A 24339-nucleotide genomic window follows, 5' to 3' on the forward strand; every position below is an offset into this window, starting at 1 on the left:
TCCCTGACTCCCCAGGCAGCTGAGGGGACCCTCGCTGCTCCATGCCACCCCAAGCAGCAGGGGGGACCCCTGCTGCTCCCCACCGCTGCCAGTGAGAGGAGGGACCCCCACAGCTCTCCTGTAGGAGGGACCCTGGAGTTCCCGGCAACCACAGAAGGCAGGGGGACCCCCGCAGCTGGGAGCCGCCAGCAGAGGGGGACCCTGGAGCTTAGGGCCCCCATGGGTGGCAGGGGCCCCTGGAGCTCCCAGCCTACCTGCAGCTGCCAAGGCTTCTCATTTTATTATGGATATTTTTAGTAAAAGTCAGGGACAGGTCATGTGAATTTTTCATTACTGCCCGTGACCTGTCTGCGACTTTTACTGAAAATATCTATTACAAAATCATAGCCTTAGTCATGAACACCTTTTTAAAAAAAATTAGGGACAAATTTTAAAACTTTATCTCCATTTCCGTACAAGCAATTCTGTATGCACAAACATCTGCTTGCACAGTTTTCAAGTGCTAACACCTTTAAGTGCATTTTTCAGGTACTATCAGCAGTGCATGCAAATAATAAATTCTAACACTCGTGAACACATAGGTGATTGGATTTGCCTAGGAAAATCCAATTTCAACAAACAGTTTGTGCATGTAAGTCTATATGTCTGCATGTACAGTTAGCATTTAATAAGTGCATGTACAAATCTGTATTTGCACAAATGTAAGCCAGACTTAGATCCGTTTGAGAAAGTTTCACTGAATTAAAAGAAAAAACAAGGTATGTAATGATGTATCCCAAAGTAGACATATTGGAGGGCAGATTTGAACCCTGACTGGTGACAGCCATTTGATTAATCTTTAGCTGGTTTCATTTATTTATGGTAACAAAGACTTTTTCTTAACTGTTATGCATAATAATAATGCCTAGTATGGCAACAGGAAATACTGATGCCATTATTTTTTCCAAATATCAATGTAATTGCTTTCTTGAAACTGTATTCATAAGCTCCACTGATATAAATTCCAGAACAATTATCATACCACTGAAAGGAGAGAGTGATGTTTCTTGACACCTCCTGTGTGAAAGGTCTCTTTCTTAAGCATTAGCTTGGTGGATATATCTATGTCATAACACCACCTGCCTTTTAGGGGTTTCTTCATTGGACTTCAAGTCAGAGAGCGTTCTAGCTTTTTTGTCAGCAATTGCTAGAGTCTGGAAATTGTTCCTTCATCTTCTTCCTCCTCACTTCTTAAAAAAAATTGGCTCAAGTATTTTTTCCCCACATATATTTTCTCTTGAACATTGTCAGAACTTGTGTAACTCACTTCCCCTCCATTTGTAATGACTCTGTTCTGTTGGTTTTGCTTTTTAGTACTTTATATTCTTATATACACACACACAATCTGTTAAAAGAACATTATTTAGGTTGAACCAATTTCTGTTGGTGAAGCAGACAAGCTCTGACCTACACATAGCATTCCTTCAGGTCTGGGAAAAGCACTCCAAGCATCACAGCTAAATCAATGTATGTGCTAACTACTTAAACTAAACAATCTGTTCCACCCTGCATTTAGGTGTGACAGTCAGAGTACCTTTCCCAGACCTGAAGAAGAGCTCTGTGTGACTCAAAACATTGTCTCTCCCACCAACAGAAGTTGGTCCAATAAAAGATATTACCTCACCCACCTTATCTCTGTAATATCCTGGGACCAACATGGCTAAAACTACATTGCATTATTTAGTTTGCAAAGTCAAGCACTCAAAAGTTAGGAATGTGCAAACTTAATTAAGTCCCTTTGTGCATATCCATTCACATAGTCTTTAATGACTATTTTTACTAGTATTTTTTCCACAGTACCCCCAACCTTATTCAGTGCATGGAACCGATTGCCTCACTGAATAGCTATTTGATATTTTGTTTTCTTATTGTTCAGTGGGTGGCCTCCGGCCTTATTTACTGCACACTATTCAAACGTTGCTCTGAAGACAGAATGACAGTAGCTCCTCACTTAAAGTTGTAGTTATGTTCCTGAAAAATGCAACTTTAAGCAAAATGATGTTAAGTGAATCCAATTTTCCCATAAGAATTACTATAAATGAGGGGGTTAGGTTCCAGGGAAATTTTCTTCACCAGACAAAAGACTATATTATACATGTATATATACACACAGTATAAGTTTTAAACAAACAATTTAATACTGGTACACAGTAAACAAAGACTGTGAATGGCTTGCCAATTACAAAATCAGTTTCTCCTCTCTTGGTTTTCACACCTCAACTGCTAGAACAGGGCCTCATCCTCCCTGATTGAACTACCTCATTATCTCTAGCTTGCCTGCATATATATACCTGCCCCTGGAAATTTCCACCACATGCATCTGACGAAGTGGGTATTCACCCACGAAAGCTCATGCTCCAAAATGTCTGTTAGTCTATAAGGTGCCACAGGATTCTTTGCTGCTTTTACAGATCCAGACTAACACGGCTACCCCTCTGATAAGTGATGATGATTGTGAAGCTTGGTTGAAGTGGAGGAGTCAGAGGGTGGGATATTTCCCTTTCTGCTAAATGATGAACTAGCAATTGGCTGAGCCCTCAAGGGTTAACTCGCTCACTGTGCAAGGCAGCAGGAATGGAGGGAGATATGTGCATTTCCCTTAAGTACACTGCCTTGTTAATTAGATCAGCTTGCTGAGACCGCAGCTGCTGCAAGCTCCCTCTGTCCTGAGCCCTGCTCTATGGAAGATGGAGAAAGCGGGGTGCAGGAGCAGGGGGGAGGGGGACACCCTGACATTAGCCCCCCTCTTCCTTCCCTCCCCCCTGGCACAGCAAGCAGGAGTCTCGGGGAGCAGCTCCATGGTAGAGGGCAGGAGCAGCACATCGCAGTGGGGGGAGGGACACAGCGGAACTGCAGGCAGCTGCTGCACAGGGAACTTAAGGGAGTGGGGAGTTGATGGGGCAGCTGATAGGTGGCTGTGGGTCCACCCTGGTTCCAAGCCCCCACCCAGGGGGGCTCCAGGTGCCAGCGCAGCAAGCACGTGCCTGTGGCGACAAGCCACAGGGGGCGGCCTGCCCGTTGCTGTGAGGGAAGCAGGCAGGTGGTTTTCAGTGGTGTGCCTGCAGGACGTCCCTGCTGGTCCCGCAGCTTCAGCGGCAATTTGGTGGCGGGGACGCCGATGGCGCGCCACTGGCGGACTTACCACAGGCACGCTCCCAAATCCACATGACCAGCGCACCACCCACAGGCGCACTGCCGAAAGCTGCCTGCCTGCTGTGCTTGGGGCGGCAAAAAACATAGAGCCGCCCCTGCCTCCACCAGCTAGCTGCAAGGGGCTGCTCTTCCTGCAAGCAGTAGACAAAGTATGCGGCTGCCAAACAATGTTAGAAGGGAGCATTACACAACTTTAAACGAGCATGTTCTCTAATTGATCAGCCATGTAACAACGAAACAACGTTAACCGGGAGGACTTTAAGTGAGGAGTTACTGTATTCGTCTCAGAAACTGGGAATGGGTGACAGGGGATACATCACTTGATGATTACATGTTCTGTTCATTCCCTCTGAGGCACCTGGCATTGGCCACTGTTGGATGACAGGATACTGGGCTAGATGGACTTTTGGTCTGACCCAGTATAGCCATTCTTATCTTCCTGTACTGTTCATCAGAATAATGACTTAATTTTCACAACACTCTGTCAGATAAGGGAATATTATTATCCCCATTTTACAAATGGGGAACTGAGGCATCAATGGGAACGCAGTGCCTACGTGCTTTTGAAAATTCCACTAGGTACCTGTTTGCATGTTGATGCACATAAATATGTTTAAAAATCTGGCACAAAGAGGTTTAAGGTCAAAAGAATCTACTACCTTTGGATGCCCAATCTGAGATGCCTAGGACATGACTTTTCAGATTACTTAGGATCATATAGCATTTTATGTGCTCAAAGCACAGTTCCCACTGACTTCAGTTCCAGCTGTAAATGCTCAGCCCTTCTGTAGATCAGACCCCTGGGTCTCAAGCTGAGCACACAGAAAACGAGGAACACACAACTAGTGACTATTCCTGAAAAGTTTGGTTTAAGAGACTTGCCTAGCATTACATAGGAACTCTTTGGCAGTGACTGGGATAGAGTCAAGGTCTCTAGGGCAGCATTCAACTGACTTAACTAAAAGGCCATCCTTTTTCCTCTTGCAGTCTCCTGCCTCATTCACTACACATCTTCCAACTTCTACAGGAAATGAGGCAGGGTTCCTGCCGACAACATTCTCCTTCATTACACAACCCTGATTTATTGCCAGAGAGGGCTATCATGTGCACTGAGGCATGGGTCCTACAGAAAAAGATTGTACGATATTGCATCTGCAAAGGGGGGTTGAATTACAGCTGAACAAGCTACCTTAATTCTGGTATTTCCTAAACTTTAGGTGCTTGCCTTTGCAATCTTACTAATAATTATATTATAGTTTTTTGAGTGTGTAATTTGATTGCTTTTTTAAAAAAAAAATCTAACTGAAAAAAATGGAAATTCCATCATGTGATAGCATATTGACACCCACATTTCATCAGCAGGCTTGGAGCCTTTAGATCCACCCCTCAGACCTCTTTCATATCAGCATGATTGAGCTGCAAAGCTCTACTTAGCATGTGTGAACTGAGATTTTTCAAAGGCTTATAACTCAGCCAAATTTGTGCAGATATTCGTGGGGATGACAAAAGACACATCCTTGGCACAAAGGCAACCCCCCTGCCAAATTTCATATCCCTGAATTTTTCAATGTGGACCAAACAAACAAACAAACAAACAAACAAACATTTTCCCTAGCCTTGTTCTCAGAAACAGGTGAACCATTCTGGCTGAAACATTTGCAAAAATAAACAGCCCAAGGCAGAAACTTTGATATGGAATGTTTCAGCCCAAATGGCTGAAGTTTGACAAAGATACAAGCAACTGAAAACAAGGTCTTATAATGAGGAGTATTGGAAAACCTTAATAATAGGCCTATAATATTTTCTTAATCATGGAGCATTTTAATTATTTGATCAGTGCTTTGTCTCAGGAAAGTTGAGTATTTCATAAATAAAATTATTATTTAAAAAGTTCAAAACATTAAACTAGCTAATGAACAATTTCAGATAATTTGGTGGGTAAATGAAGAGTATTTAATAGTCATCTGGATAAGTTTTGCATACTGTCCTACCTTTCTTTTTTTGTTTTGTTTTGTTTTGTTTAAGTTAAACATCAAGTTAAGATCTCGATTCTGCAATTAACTTTATGCAGGCACAAATCCAAATCCTGCCTATTTAACTCAGTGGGAGTTTTGACTGATTAAGGAGGAGTGGGTTCTTTTAAAGCTGAACATTATTTCAGCACTTCAAGCTGTATTTAAAAAAACCCCACAAGAACAATCAGACATGTAGGGCCCTAAAAATCATATTGCCTCTCTTATTCTATTTTCTTTAACAATGTATTTAACCTCCATCCTACACATTCTTCTTTCCATTACAAAGAGATTAAGTTTTTAAACCAATTACATATCTTATTTCATTACAATTATAAAGAAATCACAGCTGAACAAAATCCATAATGAAATAACATGAGTTAAGATGTTAAAGTGGCAATATTAATCACACTTATGATCCACATACATACAAGAGGAGAGGTTTTATGTTCAAAAGTATATAACAACTTTGCAAGTACCTGAAAAGTTTCTCTTCAGTCAAAATCTGTCCTTTAGAATTTAAGAGGGGATCCCTCACTAAGAAAATTTTTAGTCTAGCCAAGAGGGTATGCAGAGTAGGTAGTTGTTTACGATATTCTTCCAAATTATCAACAAAAACAAGGTCATCTGCAATATATAAATCTTGAAAGAAATAAGAAAAATAATAATACAATAGCAAGAAATGTAAAAGGGATAAAGAAAAATCTAAACAGTTAAAATTGTGCAAAAGGACAGCTAAGTATTTGCACTTTTAAAATTTATTTTAAATGTTCACTGTTTGTAAAGCTCATTTAGAATCTTAAAGTGACCTTATTTATATTTCATTTGACAAGCACTGATTTCCCAGACCCCTGGCTTATTTTTAAAAAAGCATATACTAACAAGATTTCTTTCTAATCACTTCTTCATTTGTGTACTAGCATCTGTCAGATAAACTTTACAAACAGGGTTTTGTTGGGTAATTTACACATATAAATGAGACCAGTGTCTCGGTACTGTATTCCCTTTGCTGGTAATGAAGTACTCTTATGTCCTTCATCTCTACAGTATCATGCGTATATATAGATACAACATAAAATTTACCCCTCCCACTCTTAAAATTTGGCAACAGCAGTGGATTTATTTAAAAATCAAGAAAACATTTAAAATGCTGAAGTACGGAACATCAGACTGTACTCATTTTAAGATACTTCAAATTATGGGCCTTAGTTATCGGATAAGGTCCCTGTTCGTTCATACTTTTATATTTTTTATCCTGAGCAGTTAGCCAATATTCAGCACTATGAGTTGTTTCTGTTAGGAGGAGAAAATGGTGATGAAGTCAGGTATTTCTCTGATGCAATCCTGTTTATTTACAAATAATGTACACAAAGTCCTGTATCTAGGGTGGCCAGACAGCAAGTGTGAAAAATCGGGACAGGACAGGGGGTAATAGGCGCCTAAAGTAGAAAATGCTCCAAATATCAGGACTGTCCCTATAAAATAGGGACAACTGGTCATCCTACCCATATCCCTGACCACAGTATGAATCAAACAACTGGAGGCAATTTCCTTGCTCAGAATTCTAGGTCTCTTTCCAGTCAGCATGCCGTCCAGAAAGCTGTCTCTCTCTCTGCTCTCTCTGTGTTGTGTCCAGCCTTGGCTGATTGCCTCTTTCTGACTGCTTCAACTCACACAGGGTTTGTCTACACTGCAATAAAATAACTGCAGCTGGGCTGTGGGACTATACAACCTCACTGTAGATTTTTGGGCTCTGGCTGGAGCCCAGACTCTGAGATCCCATGATGGAGGGTCCCAGAGCCCAGGCCCAACCTGAGTATCTACACTTCAATTTTATGGCCCCACAGCTCAAGCCCTATGAGCCTCAGTCAGCTGACTTGGACCAGCCATGGGTGTTTTATTGTAGTGTAGACATATCCACAGACACACACATAGCTGCAATCAAATCAGTCCCCAGTCCCTGTCTTTGCATTCTGTCTAGTCTTTGGGCAGTGGCTTCCATTGTTTCATCTATTAGTAAACAAAGGGACACGTCCGGTAATTTGTTTCTTCATAGCCTGAATGGAACGAAGGGGGCCAGCATGTCCAACAGTTTGAATGAGGTTTGTGATTGCTCACAGATCAAAGACAAGCTTGCTAGAAGGCAGCCAACCAACCTCCAGCATAAGGACAATAGTTCTAAAGAAAGATCTGACAAGTTCAGGGCTGCTTTCCACTTGCAGAGGCACAAAACAGCTGAAGTATTGCCCGCAAGGGGAATATTTAACTCCAAATTTAGATCTCTGTGGAACATAAAAAGGAAGTCACTTTCAGTAACTTTAAAGTTCTGAACATTTAAAAATATCAGTTTTGCACTTTCACATTGGAACTCTCCTAGACAGTCTATTTTTCCTAAGGCCTTTTAAGGACACTTCATTAGGGATACCATAGAGTTGCCAAAACTTGCAGCATTTGTAAGCTATACAGAACAAATAATTTCATATTAAGAAACCCACCAATTCAACAAGTAATGTCTTACTAAGAAACACCTTATTGAAAGTTGGCTCAGTTAAAAATGGCTATGAAAGCTGCTAGGGATGCCTACGAAGTTTATAATATCTCCCAGTCATGGAGTTTACAATCTCTGCTGTAAAGCTTGTAAGATCCCCAACAGAATGGCTCTATATTTATTTATTTTTTCATCTATCTAACAAAACAATTAAATTCAAAAAATCCCCCCAAACATCAATGCAAATGAAGGCTAAGAAATTAAGCACTCAAAAGTCATTCAGAGGGTTACGTTTGTTCCCCAAAATCATTAATTTGACTATACTGCACCAATGCAATATTTTCTATTTCTCTTTTCCTTGCTTAATATACAAATAGGATATGAATTCAATGGAAAGATCCAGAGAACACCACATACCCTAAAACAAGGCTACGCCAATAAGGCATAATTGAGCCCTCAATTTGCATAGCAATACTGCATTTATAATCCTGATGTAATTATTCTTCAATGGCCTGTTTTCACCAAATGGTTCTAAAGGCTTTAAAGGTATGAGAAATGGCTTAGTTTCCAATTAGTCTTACTATTTAAATACTTTAATGCATTTTAATCATTTTAATTAGCATATTTGCTTGTTAGCTTCAATAACTTTGTTATCATTTAACAATTAAGTACGTGCTCAACTACTTTACTGAACAGGGATGGATATAAGCACATTTTAAATTGCTTTATCGAGATGGGTCCTTATAGTTAAGGACACATAAATGTCTATTAAAAAATCCTATTTTAGCTTACAACTACTCAATTTTTATCTAGGGAGTTGAAATTTTCAGGCTTTACTCTCTACCAAAGATTAATATTTTGAGAAAGTTTTAGTGAGGTAGTTCATTTGTTTCCTCCATCTTTGAGTACTAGGATAGTGTGTAGGGAGGAACATACATTTGCCATTTAAAAAAAATATTATTGCAATCAAATTATATTGCATTCCTTGAGACATAGTATAACTAAACACTGTATCATAATGCATATGCACAAGAGAACATGGTTAAGGTTACCCATGGAACTTTCAAAAAATGGCATGAACAATCATAAAGTGTAACTGTGCAATCTTAACTGTAGTTGAACTATAATTCTGTAATTTATCTGCTGTTTTATCATACACACTTTGGTCTTGATTCAGCATTCCATTCCTATTGATCAAAATACTAAAACGTGTGGGTAAATCGACTGACTTTATTGGGACATAAGCATGGGCTCAAGTGCTTCGCTGATTAGTTATAGATTTAAGCACATATTTAAATTAGGGCTGTCGATTAATTGCAGTTAACTCATGTGACTAACCCCCAAAAATTAATCCTGATTAATCGCACTGTTAAACAATAGAATGCCAACTAAAAATTTATTAAATATTTTGGATGTTTGTCTACATTTTCAACATATCTATTTCAATTACAACACAGAATACGTGTTATTTTTTATTACAAATATTTGCACTGTAAAAATGACAAAAGAAATAGTATTTTTCAATTCACCTCAGACAAGTATTGTAGTGCAATCTCTTTCTCATGAAAGTGCAACTTACAAATATAGGTTTTTTTGTTACATAACTGTACTCAAAACCAAAACAATGTAAAACTTTAGAGCTACAAGTCCATTCAGTCCTACTTCTTGTTCAGCCAATTGCTAAGAGAAATCAGTTTGTTTACATTTACAGGAGATAATGCTGCCCACTTCTTAATTACAACGTCACCAGAAAATGAGAACAAACATTTGCATGGCACTGTTGTAGCTGGTGTTGCAAGGTATTTATGTGCCAGATGCACTAAAGAGTCATATGCCTCATCATACTTTGGCCATTGTTCAGGAGGACATGCCTCCATGCTGATGATGCTTATTAAAAAAATAATGCTTTAATTAAATTTGTGACTGAACTCCTTGGGGGAGAATTGTCTGTCTCCTGCTCTGTTTTACCCACATTCTGCCATATATTTCATGTTATAGCAGTCTCGGATGATGACCCAGCACATGTTGTTTGTTTTAAGAACACTTTCACTGCAAATTTGACAAAATGCAAAGAAGATATCAATGTGAAATTTCTAAAGATAACTCCAGCACTCCAACCAAGACTTAAGAATCTGAAGTACCTTCCAAAATCTGAGAGTGATGTGGTGTGGAGCATGCTTTCAGAAGTCTTAAAAGAGTAACACTCTGATGCGGAAACTACAGAACCAGAACCATCAAAAAAGAAAACCAATCTTCTGCTGGTGGCATCTGACTCATGATGAAAATGAACAGGTGTTGGTCTACAGTGCTTTGGATGGTTATCAAACAGAACCCGATACCAGCATGTCCCCTGGAATGGTGGTTGAAGCATGAAGGGACATATGAATCTTTAGTGTGCCTGACATGTAAATATCCTGCAATGGCAGCTACAACAGTGACAAGCAAACTTACACTACAAACCTATGTCGCAATAACCATATCGTTCAGGGGTATGGAAAATCACAGTTATACAGACCTATCTCCCAGCATAGACAGTGCTACATTGATGGGCAGACTTCTCCCCTCAGTATAGCTACCGCCTCTTGGGGAGGTGCGTTACCTATGCCAATAGGAGAAGCTCACCCATCGACATTGGTAGCATTTTCATTAAGAGCTGAAGTGGTGCAGCAACTGTAGACAAGTCCTGAAAGGTGAATAGGGACAATTCTGTGATGCTAAAATGGAATATCAGACCTAAATTTGGTTTTCAGCACTTCCACTCACTCGTCAGTTATGCCAACAGAATTGTACATCTTTTAATGATTGTCACAGGACTTCCCAAGTTTTAGTTTGTTTATATTTATTCATTGTTACAGAATGAACAATGCTTTGAGCAGGGGGTTGGACTGGATGACCTCCTGAGGTCCCTTCCAACCCTGATATTCTACGATTCTATGAATAATAGTTCAGAAGTCAATGTGCACACATTTTTACATATTTGAGTAATTTGCTATGCCAAGTGTTATATTCTTCACGTTGAAGAAGTTTTTGTTTTAAACATGTATCTTCAAAACATGCACATTGCTACATTTTTTATACTTGTCAAAATAAAAAATGATTAATAAAAACCTCTGTGGGTCTGTGAAATGAGGTGTAGGGTTAGAATCAGAAGGATAATCATAACAAATATTTAACATGCACAAACAGGCCTGGAAGGAATATTGCATTAATACAATAAGTTCTGGAGGAATAAATTTTGGCCTTACTCTGTTTGAATGAAAAATTGAAATAGGCCATTTAGAATTCCATCTCAGATTTTCATTAATTTGACACTATGCATCTTTTAAAACCAAGATTACGATAACTATGTCATTAGAAGCATAATATAAATTCCTAATTATTTCTACTTACAAGTACTTTTCTCTTTTTTTTTGGCTTTCTCTATACAGATCTAAAGCCTCAGAGAATGCAAGCTGGTATTGCACTGCACACTGAGCACTGTGCACTACTTCCCAAAATTAGCTGTCTCTCTAGCAAGCCATTAATGAATCAGTTGGCATGTGTTTCAAATACTTCAAAAGGGTACAGAGAGTTTATTAAAATGAGTCAGAAAAGAAGTTTCCTTAAGAATGAAATTGTTTTCTTTTTAAGTTTCTTTCTTAAACATCAATAATTGAGCAATGTGTTTTGCTACCCGGCACAATCATGTCTTAATTAGTTTGTATACATTAATTGACGTTGAACTGTTAATTCAGTATAAGATTCAACAACATACAGAATAATTTACAATTCTCTTTCATATCAAAATACAATTTAATCTCTTTGGCTTGTCAATTCATTTTTGTATAAGTATAGTTGTAAATTATTATTTTTAATTTGCAGTTAAATATAATTAAACATTTTTATTGTCCAAATTTCATACTCTTCTTTTTCTCTTTCAGAGACAGTTATCTATGGAAATCAAGCTCTATTAAAGTTGTTTGAACTGTCAAAGTAACAACTAGGTAATGTAAAACTTGTAAAGTGATTGACTAAACTACAGAGCAAGCAGTTAGCCTCTTTTTGAACTCCTATAATGTGTATAATATATATAAATATTCACGAGTAAATTAGACTTTGAACAGAAATAAATATCCTTGACAAAATTTTCTGTGGTATGTAACACAACTTTAGGCATCTGGTTTCTTTTGTGTGTGTACTTTTTTTAAAGTGCTTTTAATGTTATCAGGTGAATTAAGATTAGTGTACTTTCAATTATTAACCACAATATGCCTGCATTATTGATAGGAATGGTATCTTTACTAGTAAACATTATCTGGATATCTTGTACAATGCTGTACCAAGAGCCACCTGGGTCCTCTATGTGGCTCTGGGACATAACTCCGTTTAAGTGATTGGATAGTTTCACTTTCCAAAGTGGTAAACTTCTAGCAACTGCTTTGGATGGTGTTCACATGCAAAAAACTGTGATGTACTCTGGAGCAATAAGTGTAATGTGAATCATAATTTCAGATTAATGAAGTCCTTATACATAATATCTGGGGTGTTCTAGGCACATTGTACTGTACACATTGAGGCCTCACTAATCTGAAACTTATGAGAAGACACAGTATTATTAGGGAAGGAATTGCACTGTGTGAACCACCTTTCTCCCCAGTAGGGAAGCAGAAAAATAAACTGCTTGTTCCTTCTCTTCCTTTAGGGAGAAAATGTGGAAGGAGGGTGGAGAAAGAATGTATAGTAGGCATCCCCTTTGTCTTGTACTCCAAAAGAACCTAAGTACTTTGAAGGGGCCCTAACAAGACCTATCAGTTGCCATTCCTTTTTGCACAATGTGCAACTGGGCCAGTCAGCCTTCAGGTTTATCTTGATATGTATCTGGTAGACAGGTTCTGCTTCTTCAGAAATAAGGGATTCTCATGGCTTTATTGTTCATATTGTGCTCTTTGTTCCTCTTTGGCAGTTTTATATATGCCACCATTTCCCAGTTGTCGCTCAGGGCTGGTCTACACTACGGGGGGAAATCGATCTAAGATACGCAACTTCAGCTATGTGAATAACATAGCTGAAGTCGAAGTATCTTAGATCGAACTACCTACCGTCCTCACGGCACGGGATCGATGTCCGCGGCTCCCCATGTCGACTCCGCTACTGCCGTTTGGGTTGGTGGAGTTCCGGGATCGATAGGAGCTCATTCGGGGATCAATATATCGCGTCTAGATGAGACGCGATATATCGATCCCCGAGAAATCGATTGCTACCAGCCGATACGGCGGGTAGTGAAGACGTAGCCTCACACTGTGAAATGTGGAGACGTTCCTGGGAATTTTGACTCAGGGCTGCAGTGGCATTGCTGACTGCTATGGTGCAGGCACTATGAGAGAATTAAGTAAGTTAGTCCCAAATATTTCAGGAAGAAAATTAAAGTATTTAGAGATGCCACATTTCTGTCTGGATATCTGTGTGTACAATACCAATGAAAATTGAACTGCAAAGATTGGAAGGCAGCTGCCTGAACAGAACTTTAGAAGAATTAAAAACTGAGGGCCTCATTCTCCATTCAGTTACATCAGTTTTACATTGCTGAAACACTGTTGGTTTTGGTAGAATTACACTTGTGTAAAACTGGTGAAGTGAGTGGAGAATCAAGCCCTGGATTTTTAGAAATTAAAATAACCAGTTGAGATATCTTTAATTGTAAGCTCCCTGCTAGACAAGGCCTGGAAATGATATCAAGGAGATTTTTCTGTTTATGAATTCCCATTAGCACATTCACTGGACTACGTAGAGAGAAAGTTCCTTTAAGTAAATTTTCAACAGTAGGTCATCCAAATAATGCAGATTTAAATGCTCTTTCTTCATTTGCGCTAACAAGACCTCATCAATTTGGACACTACTGTAGCAAAAGACAATATGCCAAATGACATGGACATGAATAGACATAGTTTTTCCTTTAACTGCAAGCTATGGGAACAATCTAACATAGCTGGGAAAAGAAATGTAGTACTCTTGATCTGATGAGACATTTCTTTACTAAGTCAAGGAATATATTCTGTACACAATCTTGTTTATATTATATAAACTTAAAAAGGTCTGAAACCACCTATCATTGCAGGCACTACATGAATAAAATATCTGGATGATGTTTTGAGCGTCATACTGGGATTACAATCCTATGTCTGAATACATTTATTTGCTATTTTTAATATACATTCCCTGGCATGGAAGATAGGGAAAAAAGAGAAAATCTTTGGTTTTTCTGTCAGATACCACTTTTTTGTATAACACTTAGAATGATATAGTCTGATACAGCAAGAGAAAGGGAAATGTTTAATGGCAATTTTTTTTAATCTGTTGCTCAAGTTGTTGAAGGAGGAAATGTGTTGTCCTCTGTTCTGCAATGTTAAAAAAACATATACTGACTCCGGGACATCAAAATGCCCAAAGAATTGGATTGCGAACCCATCTATACTTTTGGTATAAGGGCTTTTTTCATTCCTGATGAAAGAGTTGGACTGAGATGGCAGATTGTTCCATTTGAATCAACCCTTAAGAGCTTTTTTCAAGGGACTGTCCAGATAACTTAGTCCCACAAAGGGCATGATACTACCATTATCAAGATATTGTGACAGTTCAGGACCTTAGATTTCAGATTTTTGTTGTTGGTGGTTTCTTTGGCTACAAGTAATAATGGCCTACATAGTATCAGTCAAAGTTATGTTGTCTGAATCCAATTTGGCCATGGAATCAATTTGTTTTGATGTTGTTTGTTTTTATTGAAGTAATGCAATAGTATTTAAATATATCTTAATATTTTTTTCCAAAGAAATTGGGAGCTCCTGCTTCATACATTAAGATAATTTCGGGCTGATGGTGGCCCAGGCTAAGAAGAGAAGATTACTATTGAGAAGAGAGGAAAACAGAGGCATGAGATAATTGGGAGAAACACCTACTTGTTTTGCCCATCGATGGAAGAGTTTGCAAATGAAAGCTGATGACAATCCTTTGGGTCCTGTTAGGTGGTTGGAAAAGGTTACCATTTCCACTGCTAGTCACTACTGACCCAGTCAATGACCCTCTTGAAGGGACAGAAGAATGTCTTCTGCTGAAGCAGAACTTACTTGTGTCAGACTAGAACAGCTGAGCAGCTGTGTGAGAAGCTTTTCTTGCTCTAAAATGAACTGCCCAGTTTGTAAACTGCCTAGCATAATGAGTTCCTGTATTAATGGAGTGATCATATTCTAAAAACACATCATACTCCCTAGTTTGAGGTGTGTGTACACAGTATTACATTAGTATGCAGGTAATATTTTAATACTGCATTTGAGTACTCTCTCTCTATAATAAGTTTTAAATGACTGGTTGGCCTAAATTGTTTATTTTTTAAAAAGTCACTTTAATGCAGATAAGTTGACAGCCTGGAGCCCTGTAAGGGTGCGGACTCACCCCTGCGGTGCCTCCCGCTGGTCATCCTCAGGAATTAGCTCATTTTCCAGCCAGGAGTGCCCTCTGCGGGCTGGTGATCTGCCTTACCTCACTCTGGCCCCAATGTCCCTCCCAGGACCCGGTGCTCCTTTACTGGGTTTCTGCCCCCCCTTGCAGTACCCCCTCAGTCTCAGGGTCTCCCCATCCCAGGGGAACCCCCACCCACTATCCCCATTTTGCCTCAGTCTTAGGCTATTTCCAGTCCCCAACTAGCCCCCACTCACTGGGGTGGACTGTAGTGTATGCCACTCATCATAGACCAAGGGGGTTTTGGACCTACTGCCTCTGTCTACCCCTGGGCTGTCCCCTGCAACCCAGTACCTGCAGCCTGGGGCTTTCCTAGGCTAGAGTTCGGAGCTCCCAGCTCTTCTAGCCCTTCTCCAGCCCTGCTCCAGTCTAAGTGCCTCACTTAGCACCTTGCAGCCAGGCCCTTCTTCCTCTACAGCCAGAGAGAGACTGTTGGGCTCCTGGCTCCCAGACTTTTATATAGGGCCAGCTGAGGCCTGATTGGGGTGTGGCCCAGCTGCAGCTGCTTCCCCAATCAGCCTAGTAGCTGCTTTCCCGGCCACAGCCCTCTCCCAGGGCTGGTTTAAGCCCTTCAGGGCAGGAGTGGAATAACCACCCCACTACAAGCTGCAAATCAGCAAAGCACTGAATTACATGAGTAATTTTAACCATGAGTAGTCCCACTGAACTCAAAAGGGCTACTCTTGTTTAAATGCTTTGCTGGACTGGGGCCCTAGTAGCAGTCTTCTTTTTATTCAAAGAGCACTGCAACACAGCGTATCAACCTAGGGTTGCCAGCTTTGGTTTGATGTTTTCCTGGAGATTTCATCATATGACATAATTTTTAATTAAAGATTAATCTTTAATTCCTGGAGGCTCCAAGACAATCTTAGAGGATTGGCAATCCTGCACCAGCAAGGTGAGGGTTAAGGAGCTTCTCTGGACATAGGTAGCTACCCTCCTGCGCCTCTGCTGGGCATGCTCCTAATGGCTGGAGCATTCAAAAGAGAGTAGCACAACTCTGTTTGGGCTGACTGTGGAGGACAGCAGTCGGGTGCAGCAGCTTCCCACCAGGAAGCCATCAGGACTCCAAGCTACCGAGATCGAGCTTCATAGGCAAGGCACTGGAAGCCTGCTGACTGTGGTAGCTGAAGGTGAGGACTCACCATTGCCACCAGAGGAGATTCAGGACATGGGTCAGAGCTGAACACAGTAGGGACATGGGAGGGACTGGAACAAGGGGTAGGAAGTGACCCAGGGAGCGCACTTATGGGTATCAGGCCCTAATCCATGTACAAGGACTACTGCTTCAAAGGGCCCTGGATCAGAACCTGATGGGGTAGTGTGGGCCCCGGTTTCCTACCTCCCCGCCACTCCCACCAGAGAGTGACACTATCCAAAATTATAGCCACTAGGCAAGGCAACCTTTGGACCTAAACTGTAACTGCCAGGGGAATCACCCGTTGGAATCTTGCTGTGAGGTGTTACACTTTGTTGTATTGCCATTAAGCAGTAGTGCTATCCCAGAGCACACCATCAACCCCCCAACAAGCAAGTACAACATAGACAATGTCAGTGCATGCTTCCTGATTCCAGCATGAGTCTGCCTGATTTGGGGACCACCACTTAAGATTGTAAGGTAGTTTGTTATCCATCGGCCATTCAGTTCTTGAATTGCTGAGGCTGCCAATTAATGTGAACTTTATAGTGGTTTCTGTTAAGTGGATACCAGTTCACTAAAAATTGAGCTGAAAATGTGACTACCAAGTCCTTTCATACAGGTCAACAAACAGGTATTATCTTTCAGTTGTGGCAGATAATCGTTCTAATCCTGCAAGCATATTGGAGTGAAATTTGAGTGAAAGGGACCCATGTGTAAGGTTAAGCAAATACATGTATTTGCAGAATCAGGGCCTTGATCTGTTTTCAAACCAGTGACCTACAGACGGAAAAACTATGAATGAATCACTATAAGTAAGGGAAATTAGTAAATTTGATTAGTTACCTTGATCTTGTGCTTTGAGTACTGGGACGTAGTCAGGCTTAACACAAATAACTTGAGTGAATTCTTCTTTGTAGTCATTCTTGATAAGTAAATAGGCTTCTTCTGTGTCAGTCTGTGAGTAGGGATTTGAACTTGGAACAACTTCTATTAGTTCATTATTAATATGAAATTCTGTGCATGAAATTGGTTTCCTAAAATCCAGAAAGTGAGTTTTTTCAATGTATTCTGATGCTTACGCAGTTCTCTGCAAGAGCACTCTATGTAATACAAAGTTACCACATACAGTCGTGATTCCTCAATCTATTAAACCCCATTATAACAGTATCTCTTTCAACATTGAAAATGATTGTCTGACAAAGACTGGCAATGATACAGTGCACTTATATTATGATTAGACACAATCTAATTATGCCTGGTCTGTGACCAAAAATGTATACACCTCTACCCTGCTATAACACGACCCGATAGAACACAGGCTTGTGTATAGTGCGGTAGCAGCAGGGCTCCAGCGGTGCTTTAAAAGGTCTGGGGCTCTGGCTGCTGTGGGGAGCCCTGGGCCCTTTAAATCACTGCTGGAGTCCTGCCACTGCTACCTCAGGGCTGCGGCAACGGGGCTCCGGCGGTGCTTTAAATGATCTGGGGCTCCCCGCAGCGGATGGAGCCTGGAGCTCTTTATATCACCGCCGGAGCCCTGCTGCCCCTACTCTGATATATCGGGGTTTCAGCTATAATGTGGTAGGGATTTTTGGCTCCCTACAACTGTGTTATAGAGGGGTAGAGATGTATAGGAAGGCTAAATTCAGATTTGGTGACTGTGTCCAGTTCTGAGTGCCATGTTTTAAGAAAGGTGTGGACAAACTGGAGGGATTCCAGAGGACAGCAACAAAAATGACCTGTGAGATTAAACTAATGGGGCATGTGTAGTCTTGAAAAAAGCAGACTGAGGGGGGGATCTGATAACAGTCTTCCAATACGTTAAGGTCTGTTACAAAGAGGACACTGATCAATTGTTCTCCATGTCCACTGAAGGTAGAACAAGGAATAATCAGCTTAGTCAATAGCAAGGGAGATCTAGGTTAGATATTAGAAAAATCTTTCTAACTATAAGGGTAGTTAAATAGTGGAATAGTTCACTGAGGAAGGTGGTGGAATTCCCATCACTGGAGGATTTTAAGAACAGGTTAAATGAATACCCGTTAGGGATAGCCTAGGTTTACTTGGCCCTGCCTCAGGGAAGGTGATGACCTCTTGAGGTCCCTTCCAGTCCTACATTTTCTATGATTCCATAAATCAGTGCATTGAACTGAGTTACATCTACCTGTACTGACAACAGGTCTGAATTTGGTTCAAGAATGCAAGTGTTCACATGAGACCTCACTATCACTGAATTTCAGGGTGTGGTACCTCAGATTTAGCTAGAAATATAAGAAAGAAGTGAGAAAGAAGACATCTTTACTATATACTTTTATATCTCTGAATTTTCTATATTACAGAAAATGACGCATACCAACACACTGTGAGGCAATTTGGTGTCCCAAGTAAGGACAATGCAATGATGCTAAGGCGAAGTTCAAACCTAATGTAAACAGGTGCAACACCGTAGACATCAGCACAGTTGCACCAATTGCTCAATTTCACCTTAAATTTACATGCAAATATGATTAGGGCCTTTTGCCGAGATTAAATTTTATATGAAACAAATTGGAAATCTTGAATTATATTCAAAATAGTCTGCCAAAGGAAAAAAAAAATCAAAGCTGCATTCCATGGAGTTTATCAAATGTGCACAGCCCTGATCAAAGTAATTCTCAGCAGAAACCACTATTAAAACAGAATCAGTCAAAAGCAAACTAATTAGGAGAGAAAAATGCATCTAATCTATATCTTTTTAATCATAAATTTTAACAAAGCTTTATTTCTGTGTAATACTGTAGAAGAAAGCAATAAATAGGATCCTCTGGAGTGAGAAAGGACATACCTTTAAATGTTACTGAAATACATTGGACTAGAACACCACTTTAGGTTTGAACCCTCAAGATGCTGTGCACTCTAGTCTTGAGCTAGCAAAGCACATGTTGAACTGCAAGCATCTAAGTAATCCCAATGTAGTCAATAGGACTACTTCTGTATCTACTGTTCAGCATATGCTTAAGTACTTTCTGGACTGAGGCTAGCATGCTCAGCACCTTGTAGAACTGAGCCTTTAGTAAGGGCAGATTGGAAAAGTGGTAAATATTTTGCCTTTAAAAATAGTATGTTCTATATAGGTAACCTTATCATTTATTACTGTAGATTGTGCTTTGAAGATAAAAAGCACTATATAAAATACTATTATTATTTATGAATTTATTTAGTTCCTAATGATATGGAAAATTTTTCTAAAGGACCTAAGAGAATTAGGATCCTAAGTCTCATTGTAAAAAGCGAGTTAGGCTCTTAGGAGCCTAAGTCTCATTGGAAATCAATGGGATTTAGGCATCACAGTCACTCAGATATTTTTGAAAATTTTACCCATAAAAGAATTTTAAATTAGTCAGAAATGAAAAATATTTACTCAAGTGTTTTGTTCTTATTTGTTGATACTTCGAAATCCAATCCAGCACATCTTTACCAATGATTAATTACAAGTTTCCCAAATAGTATCAGCAGTATCCGCAATATATTTTAGTTCATGCAGCACTTAAATATGGTGCCTTTGAAATTCCTAAGATAGACAAGTATCTTAACAATTTAATACTTTACTGTTGTAAGGAACAATTCAATTTCACGTACACTATTGCAACCTCACCTCTGGAGTTAGTAATTTAAATCTTTTTATTTTAAATTCAAAAGAATTCACCTTAGGGAAAATGGACAGGTTACAGTACTCAGTAATATCTACGCATATTACACACAAAAAACCTTTGTTTGAAAAACATTACAGTGACAAAATCAAGCATTCTAAAGCTAAGAAATGCCAGAATTAAGGTTGCCCGCACAACTTTAATTCATGCCCACTGTGTATACATTATGATACAGTTTTTAATTACATGATCACAAGCTATTTTTCCCCACTGTACTGCTGCCTCATACAGTGCACAGGATGGACGGTGCTCAATTAATGAAAAGCTATTTAATATTTTGTTTTATCCTTATTGTTCAATGGGGAGCCCAAAGCCTTATATCCTGTACACTGTTCAAACCCTGCTCTGAATACAGAATTATTCATTTCCTCTTGGGTTCTTCTATGGCGCTCATTGCTATAGTATCTGAGTGCTTCACGAACTTAGTTAATTTATTTTCACAACATCCCTGTGAGGTGAGGGAGTGGTATTTCACCTTTTTACAGAGGGGGAGCTAAGGCACAGGAAGATTAAGGTAAAAAGTTTATAATAATTTTGAGTGCACAATTTGAGATGCTTAGAACATGATTTTTCAGAATACTTAGCATTACATAGCACTTTATATATTCAAAGCACATTTCCTCTGCACTTCACTTGCAACTGTAAGCCTGCAAATCAGACTAAGGGTCTCAAGTTGGGCACCCAGAAAACAAAGAACAGAATTGTTAACTACCTATGAAAAATGTGGTTTTAAGTGACTTGCCTAGCATCAAACAGGAACTCGGTGACAGAGGCAGAAACAGAATCCATTTCCTCGGGAGAGCATTCAACTACCTTAACTATGACACTGTCCTTTCTCTTCCTGAAATCCCATCCCTCATTCACTCACACCTTCCAACTTCGGCAACAAATTAGGCAAGGGTCATATAGACAAAGTCCTCCTTCACTACATAATCCTGATTCCTTCCCAGAATAGATCCATCCTGTGCACTCAATGGGGTAAGGGTTCTGAGGAAAAATAGCATGGGATTATGTAATTAAACACAGTACATATGCACAAGGGGGCCAAATTAAGGTTGTACAGGCAACCTTAAACCTGGTATTTCCTAACTTTTGCATGCTTGACTTTGCAAACTTAATAATGTTTAAATATAGGTTTTGTGTATAATTTCCAAGGGTTTTTTAAAAATCAAACTGAAAAAACAGAAATTCTATCATGTGGCACTCTACTGACACCGTTGAGATTCATCAGCAGGGTTGGAACTTTTAGATCCACTGCTACTTGGACTAATAAAGTAACTGATAGCATTAGTGGGTTGCCATCCTTCTGTAGACCAGCACGAGAGGATGAAGAGACAGAGTTTGACAGTGGGGTTTGAAGATATTTACTGGCAACGAAGGAATGGTGAGAAAAAGAAATCTTGAGTTCCATTCCAGGTTCTGGAGAGCACTGCTTTCTTGCGGACACAGCCTTCTGCCTGTTTTCCCCAGGCTTGACTCTGTCTGCCCCACTGAAATCTGTCTCTGTCAAAGTAGGCTCTTCTCCAACCTTGGTTCCTCCTCCCAGTCCCATTCTCTTTGTTGATCCAGTCCCAGTCTCTATTCTCAGGCTTCATGTTCCAACCCCAAGCCAAGTCATTCCTAGTTTCCTCCTCCAGACTTTCCACCCAAGTCCCAGTCTATCCCCACAAATTCTCAGTCCCAGTTCCTTGCAAGTCAGCCCTATTTCTTCCCTCTTGTCGTCTTGTCTGATCTGTTACGTCCCTCCCCTCAGCAGTTCTCAGTCTCAATCTAGTCTTTCTCCCTAGGCCACTTATCCAATATCAGTCGCTATCCCATCCCCTCCCTGGCTCCCTGTCCCAGTTTCTTTGCCCAGCCAGTCCCTCTTCTATTCCCACATTCTGGTTCCTCATAAGATCGGTCTCTTCTGCCTACCAGTCTCCTTGTCCAACCAATCCCAGTCTCCCCCCGCCCTTGACCCAATCTACACATTTCCCTCCCCTCCCAGTCCACCTCTTGTCCCTTCTGCGTTTGCATCAGGTATCTTCCTCTTGAACACTGTTCGCATGAGAGAGAGAGAGAGACTCTCTGTTCTGGTGCCCAACCACTCCCCAAGAGCAGGTGCGGGCAGCAATTATAGAGAGTGTCCATCTTCACCCCTGCAGTGCAGGGCTGTAGCATTCTCGGTCATTCTGTGAGAATGGTGCATGTGATTCAGGCCATGTCTACACTACCACTTATGTTGGCAAAACTTATGTCGCTTAGGGGTGTGAAAAAAACCCCCAAACTCGAGTGACATAAGTTTTGCTGCACAAGTGGTAGTATGCACAGCACTATGCTAGGAGGAGAGCTTCTCCCGCCGACATAGCTACCACTGCTCTTGGAGGTGGTTTTATTATGTCAACAGGAGAGCTCTCTCCCATTGGCATAGAGCAGCTACACAAGTGATCTTACAACAGCACAGCTGCATCAGTACAACTGTGCCGCTGTAAGCTAGCTAGCGTAGACATGGCCTTAGTCACAAATAGGGGCTATGAGGGACTGAAACATGCTCACTGTGCTCTTCAGAGACTTTTAGCTACTAAATTAAAAGACGTCTCAGACTATTGAACATGTGCAAACAGATTTTTCAAATGCTTACAACTTTTCCAAATTTAAGCAGATATTCCTGGCAACTGTAAAAGGAATATAGTTCAGTGGTTTGAGCATTGGCCTGCTAAACCCAGGGTAGTGAGTTTAGTCCTTGAGGGGAGCACTTAGGGATCTAGGGCAAAAATCTGTCTGGGGATTGGCCCTGCTTTGAGCAGGGGGTTGGACTAGATGACCTCCTGAAGTCCCTTCCAACCCTTGTATTCTGTGAAACTGACACATTTTTATGCAGGGAGGGATAGCTCAGTGGTTTGAGAACTAGCCTGCTAAACCCAGGGTAATAAGATCAATCCTTGAGGGGGACACTTAAGGATCTGGGGCAAAATTAGTACTTGGTCCTGCTAGTAAAGGCAAGGGGCTGGACTCAATGACCTTTCAGAGTCCCTTCCAGCTCTATGAGACAGACATATCTCCCTGCCAAAGCACTATAGCTTCTCAAAGAAAAGGTCACCTGACCTTTTTTTAACATTTCAAAACAACTTATTTTTCCAACCGTGTCCTCAGAAATGGCTGAACCATTTTAACTGAAACTTTATAAAAAGGTTCCTGAGGCAGACATCCAGCAAGGAAAATTTCAACTCCAGTGGCCAAAGTCTGGCAAAGTTATAGGCAACTGATATCAGGGTCTTATAATGGATACCTTATGGGCAACCTTAATAATAGGCAGTGACCCAACTATAAGTAAAGATGCTGAATATCTAGTCACTGTTCTCTAGGTTAGAGTGGATGGGAACATATCAGTTTATACTGCGGTATCCTTTGACAATTTACTGTTCCGAACTATGATTAAAAAAAAACCCAAGTACAACTGTCCAGTAAAACAAGCATATTGTAGCTTAAATCCCTGAGCTATACTTCTTTACTGTTAGCCTAGTCCAGAATCAAACAGTATTCCAGGAGCAGGTCTACCACTTATTTTATATAAAGGCATCAGAACATTTTGAGTATTAGCTTCCATCCCATTCCTTACTAATTCTAGTATTTGCTTCCTGCAGCACACTGAACATACAGTTTCACTGAGCTGATACCTGTAGCTATTCAGGAGAGAGACTTGGGCAAGAACCCCAGTAATGTGAATGGATAATTTCAATTACTCTTTATAATGTGCATTATTTTGCATTTATCAACATTAAATTGTATCTGACATTGTGCTGCCCATTCATCCAGCTTTCCTGAAGTCCCTGGAATTTCCTCACAGTATTCTTTAGTTTTGACAATGTGAAATAATTTGATGTTATCTGCCAGTTTACTCAACTCGTTATTCACTGACGTCTCCACATTGTTAGTAAACATACTACATAACACCAATTCTAGGACAGCCATTAGATACTCAGTGTTAACCTTTCCCATGTTGAAAGTTCACATGTATTCCTGGTCCTTGTTTTCTGTCTCTTAGCCAGTTTCTAATCCACGACAGCACTTTACTTCTCATACCATGACTACTTAGTTTCCTAAATAGCCTCTTGTGGGGGATTTTCAGTGTTACTGCTGCATGCAATCTTTCGCTCTGTACAGGGTGCTACCTTAAAATACCAAAATGATTTAGGTCACCATTGTTTGTTATTTACACTGAACAACATTGCAAAGCAGGTAAATCACAAGTTGATCCTCTGTTCTTAATTATAACTCCCCATTGTGATGCCAATTAATCTTTCCAGTGGTATATAGGCCAAATCAAGATTTATTAAAAATTAGAAGAAG

At 40.2% G+C, this 24339-nt stretch overlaps 1 protein-coding gene across 1 annotated transcript in view; it reads right to left on the reverse strand.

The window, feature by feature from the left end:
- SHOC1 (shortage in chiasmata 1) overlaps positions 1-24339 on the reverse strand; it is a 123761-nt gene that overhangs the window by 82322 nt on the left and 17100 nt on the right. Inside the window, exons 5-6 of the mRNA XM_050943022.1 lie at positions 17168-17358; positions 5684-5846 (exon numbers count right to left, since the gene is read on the reverse strand). Coding sequence (XP_050798979.1) covers positions 5684-5846; positions 17168-17358 — 354 coding nt within the window. The remainder of the gene's footprint in view (positions 1-5683; positions 5847-17167; positions 17359-24339) is intronic.

This window comes from Gopherus flavomarginatus, chromosome 3 (assembly GCF_025201925.1).
Source record: "Gopherus flavomarginatus isolate rGopFla2 chromosome 3, rGopFla2.mat.asm, whole genome shotgun sequence".
In the NCBI taxonomy this organism is placed as follows: Eukaryota; Metazoa; Chordata; order Testudines; family Testudinidae; genus Gopherus; species Gopherus flavomarginatus.